We start from the raw sequence: 17,559 nt of genomic DNA on the forward strand, positions 1-17,559 counted from the left end.
TTTAATTAGAATTAATATGGAAAGTTGTTCTTGTTCAAAGAATTGTTTTAGTGCTAAAATACGTAACGTATGCCCTTGTAAAAAACGCAATGTTACTTCTTCCCCAACTTACTCGTGTGGAAAAAGGGTAGATTGTTTAATAATATTTTAAAACAGACTGGTGAACTCGCGGAGGAATACTACTCGGTCATCGTACATTCGTTTAGAGCGACGCGCGCCCTCTAGTAGCGGTAATTGAAATTAAAATCCGGACTGGTTAGAGGGGGGCGCAAGTTTCTCCCCTTACGAGGCTGATGGAACCATGGAGCTTCACCCTTCCTTCCAAAATGCTTATAACAGGGTTGCCACAAGATTTTGAGATTCAAATTTTTCCTGACTTTTTAAGGCGAAAATTATTATTTTATATTTTACTGTTATCAAAAGTTAATAAATTTAAATGGACTTATATTTCAGTAAAACGGTTATTGCAATGTTGAAAAAATTAGCCAAACTTTCAAGGAAATAAATGATAATCATAGAATTTGTCATAGATCTAGAGTAAAATTACCTTCAAATAGTATCAAGATAAAATTGAATTCCCGGACTTTTTAGGCCCATTTTTAAATTCCCTGACGTGTGGCAACCCTATATAACGCATTTCTCTCTAGTCTCTACCTTCCAAACAGGGCCGGATTAAGACTTTATGGGGCCCTAGGCCCAAGTTAATTTTGGTGCCCCCTTTCAATACTCAATAAAAAGCGAGCGAAGCGAGCTAGGCGCTTCCTCAATTTATAATTGAGAAATGGAAGGAAAATTCATTTTGCTGCCAGATTTAGTATGTCGTCAGGGGCTAGACGGCAGTCCGTCAAAGAATGTGACAATGAAACGTTTTTGGTTCATAGGGGTGGACGCATTTGCTAAAATTACTCTGGAAAATATTTTGTGAAAAGCAAATGATTAATGTTTTGTACATTTATTTTTTTTCGAACCCTCTTGGTGCCCCTTGTAGGCTTGGTGCCCTAGGTCCAGGCCTATTCGGCCTATTGGTTTATCCGGCCCTGCTTCCAAGCCAAGATTTGGCGGTGCTTTTCCTAGGAACATTCACAGAATCACAGTATTCACGTCCGTGACATTGTCAAAAGAAATAGTTCATTTCGCGTGGCCCTAATTTTTGTGGAGGTTTTGGCTACATTCAGGTTCCCTACACCCATATAGCTCAAAAACTGGACGTTGTCATATTTTTACAGTGCTCAGGTGCTTTCCTATAGAGTAGTAGCACTCCGTAGCTTTGGCCATGGCCGCCATTTTGGTCGCAAATTTTTTATCTATAGGAAAGAGCATGGGTGACGTACTAGGACGTCACAGTGCCATTACTCTATTGCACCTTTTTTCCGCTTTGCTCATAGTGGCGTGATATATTGTATGGCATAGGTCTCCGGCGTTTCTATTGGTGTCTAATGAAATTGATCATCAGATATCTCTGAAACCATTTCGGAGGAAAATGTAAAGATACCTCAATAAGTCACAATACCAATTTGGGCAATTGGGATTCGAAAAAATTGGGGAGAAACGAAAATAATACATTTCTCGATAACTTGCTAAGCGTCGCATTTTTTTATCCGGTCCATTGGTGAACTTGATCAAATAGCTACACATTTGATGGGAAAATAATATAAACATTAGGCTGACTTGTTTTCTAAGACATCCCTTTCGATGGCAAGATGACCCAAAAATGTTTGTCCATAGCCACAATGTCAGGGCAGCAGCGCATATAGTTTGTCCAATACAAGTGGGGGCTATATATTTCTTTTGATTGTGCTATATTATAGCATTTTCTTGCAAGGAATCTATTGCTGTTAAAATTATTTTTCGGAAATTAATACTTAAGGAGATATAGTTGATTTAACAATGTCAGTAGGTGGGGTTTATATATGCACACACGATGATTATAAAGAACGGGGCTTGGAGGGGCGCCGGTCCGACATACTTTGTTTATGATCTCTCTTTAAGCTGTAAATGCTGAGTTTTATCTGCATAAGGGGATGATTGAAGAGCGTAACAGCTCCTAATCAATTATTCAATAACCCAACTCGTTAAATATATTACTTGTGGTGTTTTAAAGTTACTCGACTGAAATAAGATAAAGTTTCCCCTTAATCAAGTATTCGATTACTCGATGAAAAACAATTTGATACTCGATAACAGACTCGATTGCCTAAAACCTCTAATCTTGCTAGAAAACACACGATTTTTACTGTGATGCGTCATTACCTACGACAATAAAATTAGCATCAAACAGACTGAGCGTGTCAAATGGAAAAAATCTGCAAATTTAAGCCATAATAAAACTTGGTGGGCCTTGATAGTAACGTAGTCAAATTGTGCGTAGCAACTCGAACAATTAAGATAAAAATGTTTCTGACAAAGTTTTTACAAAGTACCTAGCCAACAGATTCTGTCTACTTATACTTATTGGAAAAGATACATGGCGAAATTACATAGTACAACGTGAAATATAACATTAATAGCGCGGTCTTTTGTACTCGGATTCCCCACTGAAATTTCAAGAAAAAAATAATTACAATTTAAAGCAACTATGTTTTGATGCAGACATCGTAACAAAATGGCAACGTTTGTTAGTGATTGCCATTTTGGTAACTAAGATGACTTACCCTCCACCTGATGAGGATATTATTCCCTCCACTTCAGAAACTTTCCGCTTGGCAATGATCTGTCACAAATGCTATACTGTAGTGACATTCAACAACGAAATAGCATTAAAAACCTTACTTGGTTAATTTTTTGGAGTTCTCTATCCAGTTTAGCTTTATCGTCCCTTTTTCCAGTGCCAGTGCGTCGAGTCTTGCGACCATCGGCCATTTTCACTCCATACTGAAATGCGGCTCTAACCAAAAAAAAAGTGTTGTTAATTGAAGGCTTAATTAATATCGTAGTAGGAGATTACTAAAAACTGTTGTACTTTGGTAATGCTTCTTTGTTGCTCATGTAATCACTATACTCCTCTTGCGTATCAAAATCCCAACGACCAACTGGTCCTTTCTTATTTCCCATGTCCATTTTAGAGTAATCTACCTCATCATCGCTATCTAAAACGGCGTCTTCAGTTTCTGGGGCTCTGCAATGAGTTTTTGTAAATAAAAAGTGTTGAATATCTAAGTACCACTAAAAACTAAGAGAGATAAAAGATTTATTACCCCGGGTAGCACTCGGCGTAACTCTCAGGCAAACCTCTTTCAAGCTTACTAGTCAGTTTTGCTCGGAGTCTTTTGTCCTCGGACTTACCAGGAATATTTCCTCTCGATTCTTGCTCTCGATGATCAGTCGTTAGAAACATTAAGTTAAATATAAATTATTTTACTGTACTCCTTATAGGGTTAGGGACATAACTTTTTATAGTAGCTGGAGAAGTCAGCTTTAAGACCTAGTTTCTTAAATCATTTTCACTTTTAAAATAGCCATTTCTCGAGAAATGTAAGGTATAAGATAGGCTGGATACCTAAATAAACGGCATATTTTTTCTAAGGTATTCAGAGTTTCCTGGAGTTTTTCAGAGTTACCTTAATTTGTCCAAAGTTATGTCTAATTTCATTTTATTTAAAGTTTTAGACTTAGAAAGCTAAAATGTTGGGAGAATGTGTTTTAAGAATGCTTATTGATATCACCCTTCTAATTTGACTAAAAGCTTAAAAAAATCTGAAGTTATTTGTAAAATATGTTTTGAGGTGCCTAGTAAGAATTTTAATATAAAGGATATTTTAAATCGGCTGTAGCCCACTGGGTTAACCTCTCAGGGTCCTTTTCGATCCTTTCTCTACTAGTCTTTTCATGCTCCTGGAAATATATCCGTTTTCAACTTTTTTAACAATGCACTCTCTCAACTATATAATATTTAAGCAGTACCTCAGTAACTGGTTTTTCAAAGTAAGATCGTCTTTTTTCTCTCCTATCTCTGTCCCTTTCTTTATCACGGTCTCGATCGCGGTCCCTGTCTCTATCTCTGCGGTCGCTTCTTCTATCCTTGGATTTCTTTTCTAGGGTCGGTTGGTAATCACCTATTTCACCGTAAATGCTGTAGAAAGAGCGTTAACAAATACATTTACACAACCCTTATATTATAATGGTTTTACCCATCATCTGCTAATTTAGCGTTTTTCCCTTTTGTATCGTCCTCTTTGCCTTTGGTCTTCTTCTTTCCTTTCTTATTATGAAGGCCTTGTCTTAAGTACAGCAATATTTGAGTCAGTTTGTTGATAACTATATCATTAGTGGTCAGTGTTGTTTGAGACTATCAAATTACAGTTTAAGTTAATATTAAGCTGGATATTAAGCACAATTTCTTAAAGTGAAAGACAACCTCAAAGTTTGGACAGTCAGCTTTACTCCTGACCAACGTAGTGGGTATATCACTTTCTGCAAAGTCATCTTCCAAGTCAATAATATAAGCCATACGACCAGGTAAGAAATTTTCATTTCTTTCCATGTTGCGATTTCGAAAAACTTGTCTATATACTGTTTTGGCAAAACTACTCTTAAACTCTACTTCTTCTTCCTTTTCAGCGTCACTGTTTTTAAATAAATTTACAACCAAAACTTATTGTTATGCCAATGGAAACAACGTAAAATGTACAGCATCGCTGGCAATGTTGTACATTTTATGTCACGCCATTTAAAGGGGGTTTATTACTAGGGCAAAATCACTGTGACGGTGAGTGTCAACGCTAAACCAAAATATAATGTCCACGCTACAAATATTTAAAGAATTTATAGTTGAATTACAATTAATATTATTCATTTTAATTTTTGCGCCGACGGTTGCCGTCGTGAAGTTTTTGACCTAATTAAAAGCAGTCTAGTGGGCGATTTTCTTTATGTGATGACTAGTTCTCAGTGAAATATTTCATTATTATTTCAATATTATTATCATACGTACGGATTTTTATATAGAATATCTTCCATATCATTGTCTTCTCTTTCTTTATTCATGATCTCACTGCGCACCTAATCATAAAATATAAAAAGTATCATGCATTACAAATGAAACATCGGCAACATTTTTTATTGAAACACTTACTTTTTGCAAGAGGGCAAAATCCAAACCCTTGACCAAATGGGTGTGTTCCATATCACCTCCCAAAAATTTTGATTCTTGGATCATTTGTCTACGGCGTTCAGCAGCATCTAATCCACTACATAAAAAGTGCATTCTTTGTAGATCCTAATCAAAATCTTTAATTATTTGCATGATAGCATTACGATTTAGCATCTGGTGCCACTGCTCTATATCCAGCAGTAGACGATATTGGATCTTCATTTTGATAATCAGGATTTTGACCTTCTCTGCGTTCTTTCGCCTATTAAATTTATAATATTATTATCACAATATCAAACTATTTAAAAAAAATTATTTGACATACTCTGTCTCGATATTTTCTAGCAAGCTCAGCTAACTTATCTTCTTCAGCTTTTTTTAAAGTGGCATAAAATCTGGAAAAAACAATTACAATTTATATTCAAAACCTTCCAATTTGCACTTTTAGAAATTCTTACTTTTTCTTATTTTTACGCTTTGATGCTCTTTCATCATTTTCCTCAGTTATCCTTTGAGTTCTAATATCAAGTAAATATTTGAGTTAGTTATATTTTGTTATGAATCCTTGTAATAGCTTGAGTAACATAACAAAGTATGACAAAAAACAGTTAATGACAGTTTGTGTCCAAGAGTGGTTGAGCAAACTGAAGTTTCAAAACAGGAAACCCATCACTTCTTACTCTCTTTGCTGGCAAAATCACTGTCAGGTTAGTTTGATGGTGATAAGGATGAGCCAAAATGTGTTGTGATCTCAAATTAAAAAAATAACTTATCTTCACAAAGAAGAAGAATGTTCCGATTAAATAATTGATCATTATTTTAAAGTAAGCCTCATTTTCAAAAGTTTTCCAATATTCATTGAACATTGCCAGCAAAGATTTCAGTAGTAGTTTCAAATGGACTTGTTGAAAGTGTCAGTCCTTAGCCACATTATGATTTAAATATTTTAAATATGTGGTCATTATTGAAACAGATTATCAGTAGAAAAATTAGCTTCCGAGGTATAGGACATGCCTTACTAATTTTTGTTATGTTTATTATCGTATTAAATATAATAAGAAATTACCCGGGTGGTTCTGGTTTACTAGTTGGTCCACCTAAACTTTGCGCTGGTGTGGCTGGTGGAGCCCTAGGTGTCATTAACAATTTACGAAAATCGTCATTTGTCATAGGCTGGTGACTGTTAAAGAAATAATAAACATTGCTTAACTTCTGGCATTATTACTAAAAGTAAAATTAATTTACTTAGCATCAGCCTGCCTTTCAAGACCCTGTGGCGCTATAGGGTTTGAAAAGGGCTCTTGATCTCCTCCACTAGGCATTGTACAAGCAGGTTAGCTTCCAAAACCAAGCTAATATTAAATGTATGTAAAATTAACTTATTATATAAATTATTTAAAACACTTCCTACGAAATTTCGTACAAATATTCAACTATTTGCGTCACTTAAAAATCAATGTGGCGGCCATTTTTAATCTGCAGTAAGCAAATCAATATTTGGTGCTGGCTGATTACTGCAGCACGATGTTACAATCTCTTGGACCAGATTGTAGAGACAAAATCTAAGCTGTACAATTTCATTAACTTGTATTCAAATGTTGATTTTTTCTTTGAAAAAATCCGTTATCAATAAACAACCAAATCTAAGGATAAGTTTTATTTTAGTCAATAGACGATCAAGAGTGCTATTTAACCATAGACTAAGGAAAGCCACCTTCCTTAGTCAATGATTTTTTTTTGTTTTTATTCGATTGTAACGTGTGGGACAATTCAGTCCTCTCGTTCATCTGACTAATCAGGGTGAGATATGTGTAACGGCCACGCCAACGGGGGGATATGTGGGGACAGGGGTGGGGGCACCCGTGGCGGAAGTATTCCGACCACCCGTTGGGGGATTGGTGGTCGTCCTCACACGGCTATCCACAAACTCTGCCTCCCAGACGCTTGGGATTACAGGAAAACGCCACTACTCCCGGCATAGTCTATCTATATTATTTATATGAATTTTTTTATAGAACAATCGAAGGCAGTACTGTTGTCATAGAATTTGCACCGCTAGGTGGCGCAGAGGTAAATGTATCTTTGAGCAGGGAGTAAATTAAATGCCCTCCAACTTTGATTGTAGAGCTAGAAATAAGTAAAGTAGAAAACGAAAATCTCAAAAGGCCGCCGTAGTGCAATTTTCACTTATAGGTGGAGCCGCTAGTATTCAACGCAACATTACGTATAACACATCGTTTTATAGGCACTCTAAAACTTTACTAAAGTTCAAAACAGTGTCAGACGTAAAGTTACACCTATAACATCGAAAAATCTTAAAACAATAAGATGGTGGTCGCTTTTAAAGGGGTTTGGCAATTGTTAGAGGGGAAACAAACAAATTTGGATTCCTCAACTAAAATTAACCTTTAATCAGTTTAAAAACTAGATTTGGCGTAATTTGGTCGGTAACTTTAATTTTTCTACACTTTCACCCTAACTGGAATGCAGTTGCAGGTGTTGAGATAGGCCTACGCCCAATTAGTGCTGGAGACTAGCTTTAAGCTAGTGCTCGTGCTGCCTTCTGACGGAATTTCAAAAAAGCTTTAGTTTTATAATCTGTCTGTAGACGTTTCCTCTTGATCCTTGAATCTATTCGTTTTATACTCCATTATGGTTTATCAGAATGTAATGACGGTGCTTTGTTCGAAGGGCTTTTCATGTTTCTTTATTTAAAGCAAGCTTCAATTAATTACAACTCACATTTATATTTAAATATATTTAATTTGAAGTATTTACTGTTTTATAATTTGTCCTTAAAAATGTTAAGAACTATATCTCTCGATCCTTAAACCCTCGGCAACATTTTGACAAGTTGAACGTGCTTCTCTCTGGGTGCAGGCCTTGCTGCAGTCAATGAATAACCGCAGCAGTTACGCTTCCTTTGTAGAGAATGGAATACACATAAACATATAGGTAAGAGTTATCGGCCTTCCGTAGGCATTTTACCGCAGGTTGAATCTAATAGGTCTGGTATTCAAATATAATTTAAATGTGCTATACCAATTGTAGAAATTTCACTCTTAAGATATACCTAGTTTTGGAAATAGTAATGTTTTATATGGATAATATATGTATATAAATAAATATAATTTATAATATGCACAATTTTATATTAACTCAAATTAATTTGTTCACTGGATATATGAATATCTTGCTCTAGATTTTATTAAAACAAGTTTAAAGTAGCATATGTGGTGCTGTGTATATGTATATTTGTATTAGGTAGAATTTGAGAACATGACTGTTTTACAAATAGATTTTTTACTAAAATGGGTGTAACGTTTTGGCAGACAATTTTATCAATATTACCATTTACGCTCACTTTGTCAGTTATAAAATACTTTGCAACTGACAAATGACATGCTCTCAGATAAATTACATTTTTCCAAAGGAAAACAATACCCCAACCTTTAAATGTAGCATGCCTTATTTATCTCCTCTACTGATAAGATAACACTAGTCTAAGTGCAAATTTTCGAAATAACGCGTTTTTATAACTTTCATGCCTATTCAGCTTTTTCTACAACCCATTTCCTTCCTGTATGTATCGGTATCTATGCAATTTATATTTCAAAATAATATAGTCAAACGTTTCGCATCATCATCTCTTTATACATGATAAATTGAATTGGGATTTTTTTTAATACATTTCACCCTAACGTTTGCGAAATTAATTTGGTATTCGAGCCCATAATATTAATATATTGCAATCTATATTTGAAAGAAATGAATTTTGCGTCCTTGAGGTGCAAAATTAAGCCGTTATTTTCGAATTTAAAAGTGTCAGTCGATGAGTTTTTCCTCTTTGAACCTTTCTCTTTTCGAAGCAGAAGACATACCTATAGGAAATTATTTAAATTCTTCGCATTTCTCTTATGGTAGTTTTCTTAAGAAAAAATAAGGTAATTATCACGGGTGGCCCGTAATTATACCTACATACAGGTTTGGCTGTAAACCTTTTCAATATCTTACCGTTTCACGTGAAACTTGGCCAAGATGGCGGCCGTGTTTTAAAGGCTAAACGTGACGGGGTAAAGCGGTACGATACTCGCCTTCCACCATGAAGATAATGACATCACGTGAAAGCTACCGATACCCATCAGTCGCGACCTTTGGAATCGTTTAAAAAAACTCGAATCCACTTCGTTCCAACATACAGTTTTAGTTTAATTTCTATCCCCGGACGTTAATTAATAAAGCAAATTTGGGCAATTACCTAAAGTAACTGCGAATTAATATTAAGGTCGTAGAATGATGGGCCTAACGCGATTAGTCACTGTACATTAAACGTACCCCCGCGAGAGTCGGCTTAATTGAGAAGGGTCAGGCCGTGAAGCCCTATTTGGAACGAAGTATTTTCACGGCTTCGGTTTTTGTTTTTGACACCCATTCGTAAACGCTTCTCGGGCCCTTTTCGAAGGAGCGTTTACCCTCCCAACTTGATTACATCACGTGCATTCGGCGCACGATAAATTTAGCGCGACTTTCGTCTGCCGTTCTCGAGGTTTTGAAACTTCTCACGAACCCCCTCGTCCCTCCGAGACGGGCCAGGCAGCTGCCGTTTCCCCTTTCCCCCTGCCACTCGCTCCAAAAATAAATACACGGATATCGCTACACTTCCTCCGGCTACGCGAGTCGCCAACCTACGGCGTCACGCGCTTACTGTATTCCCCAACCACGAGAAAGTACTCGACCACCCTCAAGGTAGACTCCCTTTAATTAAAATTACTTCGCTAAAATTAATTGATTCTCTTTATTATTTATTTCGTATTCATTGGCGATTAGAACTGTCCTTAAGGTCAACCACTTTCTATTTGACATTCGCTGTTTCCGTATTGCTTTGATTATAAGTAAGTTAATAACGATAAGTATGACAACTTACCAATATTAACACCAAACTGAGTTATTACGCAGTGTTATTAAGATTCAGTTGAGCACAGACCCTGCTAGTGTCTTAATAGGAGCATGACGATAATACACTACTCAGTTCAGTCGCGAGCTCATGTCGGAGATTGTCAAAATAAAGTTCGGTCAGAAAATTAGCATTGAAACAATAGGAAGCGTCAGACTTATCGTTATTACGTTACTTATGGTTTGTTAAAAGTTTGAATATTATCGCGGTTCGCCAGTATAGTTCAAACTCGAAAGTTTTTAACTATTTTTACGTTTTTGACGTATTGTTGTGCATGCTTGGGAAAATTGAACGAAAATAAACGAGCCAGAGTTGAATGAATCTTCGCGGCGGAAAACGCCGACGCTACGTCGGGAATCGATTTCTGTTTTGGGCCGCCTTTTTTTTCGCCACTAAGTTCCATCCGAATGTAATGCACCGTTCAGGAACTTCGCTTAACAATCTCATATTCACCGCCCACGTTTATCCAAGGAATGCCCATTTTAAGTACACATTTGAAAACCTTGCGCGTCAACACGGGCATCGCGTCTTGACGAAAGCTATTAAGTAAAAGTACTACGTTTGGTTATTAACGCCACGCTAACCCATCTGTTGTACTTCACATAAAAAGTGTTAACTTGAAAGTTGAAACAACGGCTGTATAGTTTTACGGCTTTTACTGAATTACCGCCGTAACCGAAATTGGAGGCCTCCTGTCGTTTTGAAACTTTTGTTGTCTAAAGTGCTCTTAATTGGTTCCAAAATATTAGCCTCCCCCCCCTGTCTCCTAGCGACGATGGGAAACTTCTATCATTTCTTTATTCAAAACTTGACGCGATATGGCGAAGAATAAAAATTTTAGCTCCTCCCCCCCGTCGTCTCTTACGTTCCCCGTCGAGGAAACTTTCAATTTCTCTCCATTCGAACCATTGTCCAAAAATTGGTTCATTGACTCATTCTTCACCATTGTCACGTAGTAGTCTATCTCACTCGTCTTTAAATTCCCATCCGTAACAGTCGCGCGGTGTCGAGTGCTAGTAGGTTCGAACGGAGTAGGCAGATTTTTAGTTCGTTGTAAATTTTCAAGTGTCATATTTTTTATTGGGTGTTAATTTTTTTTATCTTCTATTTTTTCCGAAGAATGAGTGAATCTCTGAGAGCGGAACTCAAAGGAAGGAAGCGGTGATTCGCGCGCAACAATGTCTCTAAGTCTGTTGCAAGGCAAGAGATTCTATTGTCGAGAATGGGCCTTCGCCAAGATAGCGCACTGCCTGGAAAACCGGCCGACATCCAAGACGTGCGGCGCTCTGATAATGGGAGGCCCCGGCTGCGGCAAAACGGCGCTGTGCTGCGAAATCGTGTCGCCGACGGTCACCCAAGGGAAACAACTCTCTTTGAGCCGCCGGGTTCTAGTCTACCATTTTTGCCAGGCGCACGACACGGACACTTTGTCTCTGGTGGGCTTCATTCGAAGTTTGATCAGTCAAATCTCCGAATCTTCGCTGGTGTCCGGCTACAGCGAGCTGACGAAGAAGCGAGACATCGAGAGCGCCCTGGAACCCGAAAACATTCTGAAAGATCCTGACGAATGTTTTCGAAAAGCGGTGTTGTTTCCGCTAGTGGAATCCGAGGCGCCCAAACAAACTTGCTTCTTTTTGGTGGATTCTATCGACGAATCGTTCTTCCACGCCTCGGCTACGTCGAATTCCGAATCCAACAAAATTAGCAACGGCGTCAGCAAGACCATCGCCGAGCTCTTGGCGAACCACCACCACCTGTTTCCTCGTTGGCTGCTACTCGTGTGCTCCGCTCGCAAACAAAGCAAAAGCGTCACCAAGATGTTTACTGGCTTCCGGAAAATTAGCTTGGATGATTTGAGGAAGAGTCACGTGGTTCACGACGTGCAGCAATATATCTTGTGTAGACTGGACCAAGAGCCGCACCTCCGGCAACATTTGAGCAGAGAGACGGCCGAAATGTTAAATCAGCTACACATTAAGAGCAATGGCTGCTTTCTTTACCTGGAAAAAGTACGCTTATTAAGTGAAAGTATAATCGCGCCAAATTTTCTTGATAACACCAAGAATGAATTCGGGTACCTAAGAATATGGGGCTGCGGAGATTCTTAAGCCCATCCTCACATATCTTTCATTGAAAGCTCGTCTACTTTAGATTTTCCCTGACACTCTCACACCAACGATCGCCATCTATGTCTGCGTTTTGGGATTTAAAATCAAATTTTAGCTACTGCTGATCTCCCATATTCTTAGTAGCTGAATGCATTGTTGATAACAGCCTTTAGCGGCAAGAACCCATAAATGTAACAAACTAAACATAAGATCTATTATAGAAGTTTCTTTTAACCAAGGTATTGTAACATGCGCAGAAGGCTTCTGAGCATGTTACAATACCAGAGTGACTGAGAAAAATCACATCCCCTCGGGCAGGAATAGAACCGACAACCGTTGGGTTATCGTCCCAACGCCGCTACCATGGGACTACCGAGGCCTCGAGTGAACAGTCCTCGGACGGTTTTATGAATGACTCGATCGGGTTAAAAGAAACTTCTAATTTTTTCTTTATAAAATATATATATATGTATATATATAACTATCTCAAATATAAGACATGTCGTGCAGTATCTTCAACAGTATTTTGCTTTACGAAAAGGGCGCCTCAAATTTGGTTGTTGGTGCCATTGTCAGGGCCGGATTACCCAATAGGCCGACTAGGCCTCGGCCTAGGACACCAAGCCTACAAGGGGCACCAAAAGGTTTCGAAAAAATTAGAGTACAAATAGTTAATCATTTATTCTTCAAAAAACAATTTTCGGAGTAATTTTAGTAAATGCGTCCACATTTTTCAATACCATGTAAAGCAATCATTTATTAACGTCACTAAAATATCCGCAAAGTCTACATTGAAATTGTATTTTCCATCCATTTGTCTATTACAAATTGCGGGAGCTATGTTTTAATCCGGCCCTGGCCAATTGTTGTTTTGCGAGCTATCGCTTGAAACGTATTAAAAGCCGAAATGACAGACAACAGTGACGCTTGACGAATTTTTAAACATTTAGGGAATTCTGATTCTATATTAATTACGTTAATGGGTTCCTGATATTTCGGTGCCACATGAAATCGATGACTTAAAATCTTCAGCTTGTTTGTATTTACTAGGTTTTATTCTATTTTTAGGTTTTGGATGGTGTTGCAGAAAATTTTATCATGTTGAGAGAGATCCGTGAGATACCCGGGACGTTAAATGGTTTATATCTGTGGTTGTGTCAAAGACTTTTTGTCAGGAAACAGTTCACGCGCGTTCAACCCATCCTAAACGCGGTGTTGGCGGCTCGGAAACCTTTGACGACGGTACAATTGTACCATTGCGTTTGGACTAGGAACACGCTGCTTACGTGGAACGAGTTCCAAAAGAGATTCAATCTTTTGTCTAAAGTGCTTATCGACGGTCGAAATGGGACTAAAATACTATTTCATCACAGTTTCGCCGAATGGCTTTTGGACGTTAAACATTGTACGCAAAAGTATTTATGCCACGCCAGTGAGGGTCATGGCATGTTGGCCATGAGGTATACCCTCAAGGCGCAGATGCTAGACCAGGAGGAAGTATTAGACTTCGCTCTTCATCTTAGTAAAATCAGCGTGTCTTCTCCGTTACAACCGTTTCATTTGCCTTTGTGGTTGATTTTGTGTCGAGCGCCTGTCGAGGATGTTTTGACAAACTCTTGGCAACCGGTTACGAACCCTAAAGTTATTAATTTATTAGTTCAAGCCGGTGCGCAAGCTACGGATAATCCGCAAGATGAAAATTTCAAAAGGAAGCTTAAAGAGGGCACCCAACACTCGATCGTTATAATCCCGGAAGACCCCTTGGATGCCTTGCTCACGTCTGGTAGTGATATAAACCAAACGGATACAAATCAGAGGACTTTATTGCACACCGCGGCGCATAATGGCGACGTTGAATTAGTCGAAAGGCTAATTTCGAAAAATGCCGCGTTAGAAGTTGTCGATAAAAATGGTCAAACTGCTCTTAATTTGGGTATGCGAGCCCCTTAAAGGTTACCAGGAATCTATACTTGGCTCTAGGTATGATTATCCAGCATTGGATCGCTTTCGCCTCATTTGGCGAAACATCGTCGGTAGATATAATTGCTGAGATAATGATTTCTAGAATCAGGAATAAATTCCAGACGGTATCGATTACTTAAATGATACGCCACTAATGATCTGAAATACAAATTAAAGCATCAAGGCAAGGGCACGCTGACGTGGTTAAAGCTTTATTGAAAGCCAAAGCTAATCCTGACCACGCTGATAATGATGGTTGGACTCCGTTGAGGTCTTCAGCTTGGGCAGGACATACTGAAGTAAGAAACGTTTTTTCCCTAGCAGAATATTTAAGTATTTAAATTTTTATTTTTCTTAAGGTGGTAAATGCCTTGTTGGAAAGTGGAGCCGTTGTTGATTTGGCAGATGCGGACCAACGAACAGCGCTGCGAGCCGCGGCTTGGGGTGGTCACGAAGAGATCGTTTTGAAGCTATTAGTACACGGAGCCTGCGTTAATCAGGAGGATAACGAAGGCAGAACGGCCCTTATCGCCGCTGCGTATATGGGACATACCGAGATAGTGGAGCACTTACTAGAACACGGTGCGGAAATAAACCACGAAGATGCCGATGGCCGAACTGCCTTGTCCGTCGCCGCGCTATGCGTTCCAGCGTCGGAAGGTATTTATACGAGCTATTCCAACGATTTGGTTTGAAACAGGTAAATTCAATTAACACGTAGCTTTAACAATAGGACACGCCGGTGTGGTGAGTCTTCTGCTGGAGTGCGGTGCCGAAGTTGACCACAGAGATAGAGACGGGATGACGCCGTTGCTAGTCGCCGCGTTTGAAGGTCATAGCGAAGTGTGCGAACTTCTTCTCGAAGGAGACGCTGACGTTGATCACACTGACAACAACAGCAGAACGCCCCTGTTTGCAGCAGCGTCTATGGGCCATCCTAAAGTCGTCAATCTTTTGCTCTTCTGGGGTGCTGCCATTGATACGATTGATTCTGAAGGCCGGACGGTTTTGTCTATAGCTACTGCTCAAGGGAATCCTGAAGTGGTTCGCCAGCTACTGGATCGCGGCTTAGACGAGATGCACAGAGACAATGCGGGATGGACACCATTGCACTACGCGGCCTTTGAGGGTCACCAAGAAGCGTCCGAAATCTTGATCGAAGCCGGAGCTAGAATAAATGAAGTTGACAATGATGGTAGAATTCCGCTGATATTAGCGGCTCAGGAAGGACACACTCAGCTAGTCGGTCGACTTTTGAAATTCAACCATTCTATAGTCGATATTAAATCGCATGATGGAAAAACAGGATTTAGGGTATCCGCTTTAGAAGGGCACAAAGAAACGGTACGTAACAAATCGTACCTTTTGTAATTCAAGTCAAATAATGATCAGACTTTGTTATCAGGTTGGTCTTCTAATAGCCGAAGGGGCGGATATAAATTATCGAGACGCCGACGGACGTTCAACGCTTTATTTATTAGCTCTCGAAAATCGTGTGGAAATTGCGGAGTTTTTGCTGACTCACGGTGCCGATGTTGATGCTAGAGATTTAGAAGGGAGGACTCCATTACACGTTTCTGCTTGGCAGGGCCATTATGACATGGTTGATTTATTACTAACCCATGGCGCTAATGTTAACGCTGTTGACAACGATCAACGCACTGCATTGCAGTCCGCTTCCTGGCAAGGCCACGCGGCTGTTGTTAGGTAGGCTAATGTCCGTCGACAAAATAACTTTGTTATATGAACTTGAACTTATCGTTACATATTTAATTTGTTATTCAAGGTTACTCCTTGAAAGACGAGCTTACGTGGACCATACTTGTAATCAAGGCGCAACAGCTTTATGCATAGCGGCGCAGGAGGGTCACGAAGAAGTCGTGCTTGTACTTCTGGAGTACGGAGCCGATCCCAATCACGCTGATCAGTTTGGCAGGAACCCACTTAGGGTCGCCACGAAAGGCAATCACAATTCTGTCATCAGAATTCTCGAAGATTTCGCTAGTCAAGCCTCTGATTTTAGCAGATCCGCTCATTGTCACGGAAGTACTAGCACGACATCTTTGACTTCAGCATCCACCGCCGAAACGAAGCCTTGCTCGGCTATTCTTTGTCAACCAGGTGTCATATCGGGTCAGAATGAGGTAATTCTGCTAGAATCACCAACATCAACTGCCGGAGGGAACAGGAGGTCGTTCGTCTCGAATCATTCATCATCAAGGTTACTATTTCATTGGCATTTTTTTCGAGACGTGATCTTACTTTAGCTTATTTTTTCAGATCGTCAAGTAATCTGACAAATTCTACTAATAAATCAATGCAACAGCTGCCTCAAACGGTAATTGAAAATCGCCCGTCTCACGCTTCTAGCAATCTAAATCAAATGGTGTACCAGCAAACGCCTCCGACGCAGTTAAACTATCAACCCAGCGTGCCGCAAAACATGACTTTTACCCAGCAATTGCAACAGTGCACCCGAAATAGAAATAGGGCCAGTCGAGTCTTGTCTCCGTTGAGTGAGCCCCAAAATAGTCCAGTTCCTAGTCCACCCCAATCTCCTTTGAGCGAAGTTTTAAGTCAAAGACTGTCCCCGGTTTCCCTAAGTCCTCAGGGTAACTCGGGAAATTCGCCGCACCACGTGCACGTGCCGATCGTCATAAATCCTCCCGCGAACCAGTCATCTACCCAAATTAGAGCGAGCCAAGCGATCGATACGGCGATTCCCCGACCCCCGGAACCCAAGTTTAGGAGAAATGGAATAGTTACTAATCCCAATTACAAAGGAGGTTACGCGAAAACGAAGGATCCTAATCAGTCGCACCATGGCAGTATTGGAGGACCAACCGTCACTAGTGTTAGTAATAAAAATCAAAGCGGGAAAAACAAACAGAACAGTTCGCGCGTTATGCCTATATACGAGGAAGCCATCAAAATACCAAAAAAGAAAGAAACGCCTTTGTGAGAAGTACACACGAGCCATCTTCTATTCAGAAAGTTCTAATAGATTAATATGGGTATGTTGCGAGTACAGAATAACCTTTTCACCTGTACAATTATAATATAAATTGCGCCTATAGTAAAATATTAAAATATATTAATAATGTTTTCGTTTTATATTTAATCAGTGTTGTAAATTATCCGATTTACATTTTTCAAAACGAAAGTAAAAATATGAAAGCATTGGTGACTTAAATTTAATTCGCTGTAGTTTCCCTATGTAGATGACTTATTTCATCTGCTACTCGTCATATTTTTATTATCCGTTTTCATAAAATTAACATTATTTCAGCGTGGTTAAATTAGGTAAATAATCGTAACGCGTTGTTAGCTCAGATGCGGCGTAGAAACATCAGCCTTCTTGCTTCTTGACAAAGCATCATAAGGGCCCAACCCACCAATCAGTATTATGAGACCTCTGGAAACATGCGCCCCCCCCCTAACAAGTG

General features: G+C 39.3%; 2 protein-coding genes across 6 annotated transcripts; one reads left to right on the forward strand and one right to left on the reverse strand.

The window, feature by feature from the left end:
* Window positions 1-2,432: 2,432 nt before the first annotated feature.
* On the reverse strand, window positions 2,433-6,647 carry LOC149947600 (protein Red-like). Of its 2 annotated transcripts, XM_090171142.1 has the most exons (17): window positions 6,513-6,647; window positions 6,335-6,441; window positions 6,156-6,269; window positions 5,548-5,607; window positions 5,415-5,484; window positions 5,254-5,351; window positions 5,072-5,186; window positions 4,931-4,998; window positions 4,355-4,562; window positions 4,128-4,285; window positions 3,901-4,069; window positions 3,755-3,831; window positions 3,195-3,323; window positions 2,960-3,115; window positions 2,770-2,884; window positions 2,652-2,710; window positions 2,433-2,534 (listed from the first exon to the last, which is right to left on the reverse strand). In XM_090171142.1, the coding sequence occupies exons 2-17, from the start codon at window positions 6,409-6,411 to the stop codon at window positions 2,501-2,503; spliced, it is 1,707 nt and encodes a 568-aa protein (XP_090027268.1). In that variant the 5' UTR covers window positions 6,412-6,441; window positions 6,513-6,647; the 3' UTR covers window positions 2,433-2,500. The 2 variants fall into 2 exon arrangements, with proteins under 2 accessions (XP_090027268.1, XP_090027267.1); XM_090171141.1 differs by having other exon boundaries at window positions 6,335-6,639.
* A 1,117-nt stretch (window positions 6,648-7,764) lies between these two features.
* On the forward strand, window positions 7,765-17,264 carry LOC149947601 (uncharacterized). Of its 4 annotated transcripts, none has more exons than XM_090171318.1 (9): window positions 7,765-8,044; window positions 11,163-12,052; window positions 13,220-14,084; window positions 14,291-14,412; window positions 14,473-14,773; window positions 14,835-15,457; window positions 15,519-15,820; window positions 15,900-16,334; window positions 16,394-17,264. In XM_090171318.1, the coding sequence occupies exons 2-9, from the start codon at window positions 11,222-11,224 to the stop codon at window positions 17,073-17,075; spliced, it is 4,161 nt and encodes a 1,386-aa protein (XP_090027444.1). In that variant the 5' UTR covers window positions 7,765-8,044; window positions 11,163-11,221; the 3' UTR covers window positions 17,076-17,264. The 4 variants fall into 4 exon arrangements, with proteins under 4 accessions (XP_090027444.1, XP_090027446.1, XP_090027447.1 ...); XM_090171320.1 differs by having other exon boundaries at window positions 14,847-15,457; window positions 16,394-17,263; XM_090171319.1 differs by lacking the exon at window positions 7,765-8,044 and adding an exon at window positions 9,720-9,835.
* Window positions 17,265-17,559: the final 295 nt, after the last annotated feature.

This window comes from Leiobunum rupestre, chromosome 4, assembly GCF_980474605.1.
Source record: "Leiobunum rupestre chromosome 4, qqLeiRupe1.1.hap1, whole genome shotgun sequence".
NCBI classification, from domain to species: domain Eukaryota; kingdom Metazoa; phylum Arthropoda; class Arachnida; order Opiliones; family Sclerosomatidae; genus Leiobunum; species Leiobunum rupestre.

Coding starts and splice junctions, on each gene's coding strand:
- LOC149947600 (XM_090171142.1), bottom strand. CDS start 6,411: ATGCCTAGTGGAGGAGATCAAGAGCCCTTTTCAAACCCTATAGCGCCA. Junction 5,187..5,253: donor GTGGCACCAGATGCTAAATC/GTAATGCTATCA, acceptor CTTTTTATGTAG/TGGATTAGATGCTGCTGAAC. Junction 3,832..3,900: donor TTGAAAAACCAGTTACTGAG/GTACTGCTTAAA, acceptor ATATATTTCCAG/GAGCATGAAAAGACTAGTAG.
- LOC149947601 (XM_090171318.1), top strand. CDS start 11,222: ATGTCTCTAAGTCTGTTGCAAGGCAAGAGATTCTATTGTCGAGAATGG. Junction 15,458..15,518: donor TAGAAGGGCACAAAGAAACG/GTACGTAACAAA, acceptor CTTTGTTATCAG/GTTGGTCTTCTAATAGCCGA. Junction 16,335..16,393: donor TCGAATCATTCATCATCAAG/GTTACTATTTCA, acceptor TTATTTTTTCAG/ATCGTCAAGTAATCTGACAA.